Raw genomic sequence first — 4843 nt, 5'->3', positions numbered from 1 at the left:
GAAAATCATGAAGAAATGTAGAATGTAGTATAAAACACCAACTCTGAAAACTGCCTTTCTGAGAGTGTCTTGAGAGTCGTGGCTTTATCGGGCCTGTAAACATTTGTTCCTTTGGCAAGAAATGAAGGTTTATCTTTATCAACAGCTGTTCTCGTTACTTTTTCTGTTGTAAGAACAGCATGATCAAGGCAACTTGTAGAAGGAAGAGGTTACTTGGGCCATGGCTCTGGAGGGGTAAGGTGGGGAAGCAGGGCAGCGGGTAGTCATGGCAGCAGAGTGGGAAGCCCAATGCTCACATCTTCAACAGCAAACATAAAGAAGAAAAGAACAGAGAACAAACTGGAACCCAGATGAGGCTTTAAATTTCTACAGCCTGTTCCTGCTGACATACTTCCTCCAGCTGCCTCTCCTAAATCACCCCAAACAGGGGACTACATGCTACCAACTGGGGACCACATGTTCCACTATGTGTTCCACCATATGAGCCTATGGGCTCATTATCATTCAAACTTCTACCCATGGTTCTTTTGCTTCTTTCAAGTTCTATAGGAGCTCACAGCCATGTAGATATCTTTCCTAAGATGCTTGTTCAGATTTTAGATTTGACATTGGTTTAGGATCAGTATGAGAACAAGCTACCTAGTCAGGTATGGTGCCGAGCACTTTTAATCCAGTGCTTTGGAGGCAGAAGCAGGCAGATCTCTGTGAGTTCAAAGTTAGCCTGATCTACATAGTAAAACCCTGTCTCTCACACACACAAAGCTATAAAAAGAATACTTTTGTACTTTCTGGAAAATCTTTGTAAATACTTTGTTTCTTTTCTTTATAGGAAGATTTATGTAACTGTTCCATTTCTTATAATACTAGTGTCTTTACTGAGTGACACACAAGAGAGCCTTGCAAGGTGCTGGTGCCTAGATACAATTGAGAAAGGTGGAAACCATATTTTTCTTGGGAGTTTATAGCACACCTATAGTATTTAAGTGTTCAGAGACCCACAGAAAAGAAATCAATCATTTCTCTGGTTTGAGGATAGAATCCCAGTATGCAGAATATCCATGGCATATAATAGGCCCTCAATAAACTCCTGTTAAATGAATAAATGGTATTATACTTTATGCTTTATATTAAAATCTAGTACTCAGAATATCCATGGCACATAATAGACTCTCAATAAACACTTGTTAAATGAGTGAATGGTATTATACCTTTTATTAATTTATTATATTAATCTAAATAATATATAAATATATAAACAATCTCTTGATATAATACATAATAATAAAAATTAATTAATATAAAGCATATTTACATTAAAGTGAGCGGCATTATACTTTTTAAATTTTTATTTAATTTTTTTTGAAAGGTCTCAAAACTTTTTTGTTTTCTTCATAACAAAATCAGCTTAGAACTGGATCACTTGGCCCTTTCTCTTCTTGTCACCTCCCAGTTCAAAATGCTTACATCTCTTTTTTTTTTTTTTTTTAATTAACTTGAGTATTTCTTATTTACATTTCAAATGTTATTCCCTTTCCCGGTTTCCGGGCAAACATCCCCCTAAACCTCCTCCTCCCCCTCTATATGGGTGTTCCCCTCCCCATCCTCCCCCCACTACCACCCTCCCCCCAACAATTATGTTCACTCGGGGTTCAGTCTTGGCAGGACCCAGGGCTTCCCCTTCCACTGGTGCTCTTACTAGGCCATTCATTGCTACCTATGAGGTTGGAGCCCAGGGTCAGTCCATGTATAGTCTTTGGGTAGTGGCTTAGTCCCTGAAAGCTCTGATTGCTTGGCATTGTTGTTCATATGAGGTCTCGAACCCCTTCAAGCTCTTTTAGTCCTTTCTCTGATTCCTTGAACGGGGGTCCTATTCTCAATTCAGTGGTTTGCTGCTGGCATTCACCTATGTATTTGCTGTATTCTGGCTGTGTCTCTCAGGAGACATCTACATCCAGTTCCTGTTGGCCTGCACTTCTTTGCTTCATCCATCTTGTCTAATTGGGTGGTTGTATATGTATGGGCCACATGTGGGACAGGTCCTGAATGGGTGTTCCTTCTGTGTCTGTTTTAATCTTTGCCTCCCTATTCCCTGCCAAGGGTATTCTTGTTCCCCTTTTAAAGAAGGAGTGAAGCATTCACATTTTGATCATCCATCTTGAGTTTCATGTGTTCTGTGCATCTAGGGCAATTCAAGCATTTGGGCTAATAGCCACTTATCAATGAGTGCATACCATGTATGTCTTTCTGTGATTGGGTTACCTCACTCAGGATGATATTTTCCAGTCCCCTCTATTTGCCTATGAATTTCTTAAAGTCATTGTTTTTGATAGCTGAGTAATATTCCATTGTGTAGATGTACCACATTTTCTGTATCCATTCCTCTGTTGAAGGGCATCTGGGTTCTTTCCAGCTTCTGGCTATTATAAATAAGGCTGCTATGAGCATAGTGGAGCACGTGTCTTTTTTATATATTGGGGCATCTTTTGGGTATATGCCTAAGAGAGGTATAGCTGGGTCCTCAGGCAGTTCAATGTCCAATTTTCTGAGGAACCTCCAGACTGATTTCCAGAATGGTTGTACCAGTCTGCAATCCCACCAACAATGGAGGACTGTTCCTCTTTCTCCACATCTTCGCCAGCATTTGCTGTCACCTGAGTTTTTGATCTTAGCCATTCTCACTGGTGTGAGGTGAAATCTCAGGGTTGTTTTGATTTGCATTTCCCTTATGACTAAAGATGTTGAACATTTCTTTAGGTGTTTCTCAGCCATTCGACATTCCTCAGCTGTGAATTCTTTGTTTAGCTCTGAACTCCATTTTTTAATAGGGTTATTTGACTCCCTGCGGTCTAACTTCTTGAGTTCTTTGTATATTTTGGATATAAGCCCGCTATCTGTTGTAGGATTGGTAAAGATCTTTTCCCAATCTGTTGGTTGCCGTTTTGTCCTAACCACAGTGTCCTTTGCCTTACAGAAACTTTGCAGTTTTATGAGATCCCTTTTGTCGATTCTTGATCTTAGAGCATAAGCCATTGGTGTTTTGTTCAGGAAATTTTCTCCAGTGCCCAAGTGTTTGAGTTGCTTCCCCACTTTTTCTTCTATTAGTTTGAGTATATCTGGTTTGATGTGGAGGTCCTTGATCCACTTGGACTTAAGCTTTGTACAGGGTGATAAGCATGGATCAATCTGCATTCTTCTACATGTTGACCTCCAGTTGAACCAGCACCATTTGCTGAAAATGCTATCTTTTCTCCATTGGATGGTTTGGCTCCTTTGTCAAAAATCAAGTGCCCATAGGTGTGTGGGTTCATTTCTGGGTCTTCAATTCTGTTCCATTGGTCTATCTGTCTGTCTCTGTACCAATACCATGCAGTTTTTATCACTATTGCTCTGTAATACTGCTTGAGTTCAGGGATAGTGATTCCCCCTGAAGTCCTTTTATTGTTGAGGATAGTTTTAGTTATCCTGGGTTTTTTGTTATTCCAGATGAATTTGGAAATTTTTCTGTCTAATTCTCTGAAGAATTGGATTGGTATTTTGATGGGGATTGCATTGAATCTGTAGATCGCTTTTACATCAAAACAATCATCCACCATGATCAAGTAGGCTTCATCCCAGGCATGCAGGGTTGGTTTAATATAAGGAAAACCATCAATGTGATCCATTATATAAACAAACTGAAAGAACAAAACCACATGATCATTTCATTAGATGCTGAGAAAGCATTTGACAAAATTCAACACCCCTTCATGATAAAAGTCCTGGAAAGAATAGGAATTCAAGGCCCATACCTAAACATAGTAAAAGCCATATATAGCAAACTAGTCGCTAACATTAAACTAAATGGAGAAAAACCTGAAGCAATCCCACTAAAATCAGAGACTAGACAAGGCTGCCCATTCTCTCCCTACTTATTCAATATAGTTCTTGAAGTTCTAGCCAGAGCAAACAGACAACAAAAGGAGATCAAGGGGATACAGATTGGAAAAGAAGAAGTCAAAATATCACTATTTGCAGATGATATGATAGTATATTTAAGTGATCCCAAAAGTTCCACCAGAGAACTACTAAAGCTGATAAACAACTTCAGCAAAGTGGCTGGGTATAAAATTAACTCAAATAAATCAGTAGCCTTCCTCTACACAAAAGAGAAACAAGCCGAGAAAGAAATTAAGGAAATGACACCCTTCATAATAGTCCCAAATTATATAAAATACCTCGGAGTGACTTTAACCAAGCAAGTAAAAGATCTCTACAATAAGAACTTCAAGACTCTGAAGAAAGAAATTGAAGAAGACCTCAGAAGATGGAAAGATCTCCCATGCTCATGGATTGGCAGGATTAATATAGTAAAAATGGCCATTTTACCAAAAGCTTACATCTCTTAATAGCCAGCATCCTCTTAGATCTGCAGCTGGGCTCAATGCACTCCAGTCTCAGCACAATCTTCTTTGTAGTTTTAGCCTTTTTGCAGTAAATGGGCTTAGTCTGCCCACCATAGCCACTCTGTTTCCTGTCATAACACTGCTTTCCCTGGGCATACAAAGAATCCCTGCCCTTCTTGTACTGCATCACCTTGTGGGGTTGTTGCTTCCCACATTTCTTGCAGAATGTCCGACGGGTCTTAGGGACATTCGCCATGTTTGCAGGAATGCTGTCAGCTCAGAAAGTAAAAAAAAATTTTTCACTCCAGATTGTATCCCCTTTCTGGTACATCCTCTGACTGTTCCACATCCTGGGCCTTCTTTTCCCCCCCACCCCTCCCTCCCATCTCCAGGAGCATGTCCCCACCCCACCACCCTACCCCACCAGATCTCTCCACTCTCTGGGGCCTCCAGTCTCTTGA

At 40.1% G+C, this 4843-nt stretch overlaps 1 protein-coding gene across 1 annotated transcript; it reads right to left on the bottom strand.

The window, feature by feature from the left end:
• Positions 1-1330: 1330 nt before the first annotated feature.
• LOC147994831 (large ribosomal subunit protein eL42-like) lies at positions 1331-4638 on the bottom strand. Its single transcript, XM_087659865.1, has 2 exons — positions 4366-4638; positions 1331-1459 (listed from the first exon to the last, which is right to left on the bottom strand). The coding sequence occupies exons 1-2, from the start codon at positions 4636-4638 to the stop codon at positions 1406-1408; spliced, it is 327 nt and encodes a 108-aa protein (XP_087515991.1). The 3' UTR covers positions 1331-1405.
• Between the last annotated feature and the right edge of the window lie 205 nt (positions 4639-4843).

Source organism: Rattus norvegicus, chromosome 4, assembly GCF_021556685.1.
Source record: "Rattus norvegicus strain SHRSP/BbbUtx chromosome 4, alternate assembly SHRSP_T2T, whole genome shotgun sequence".
NCBI classification, from domain to species: domain Eukaryota; kingdom Metazoa; phylum Chordata; class Mammalia; order Rodentia; family Muridae; genus Rattus; species Rattus norvegicus.
Note: the sequence above shows the minus strand (reverse complement) of the source record. Positions and strands in the feature narration are given on the sequence as shown.

Bases quoted from the DNA above. Each gene is read 5' to 3' on its own strand.
- LOC147994831 (XM_087659865.1), bottom strand. From the start codon at position 4,638: ATGGCGAATGTCCCTAAGACCCGTCGGACATTCTGCAAGAAATGTGGG. The intron at 1,460-4,365 runs GTAAAATGGCCA...AAGAGATGTAAG, and splicing joins TTAAGAGATGTAAGCTTTTG to CATTTTGAACTGGGAGGTGA.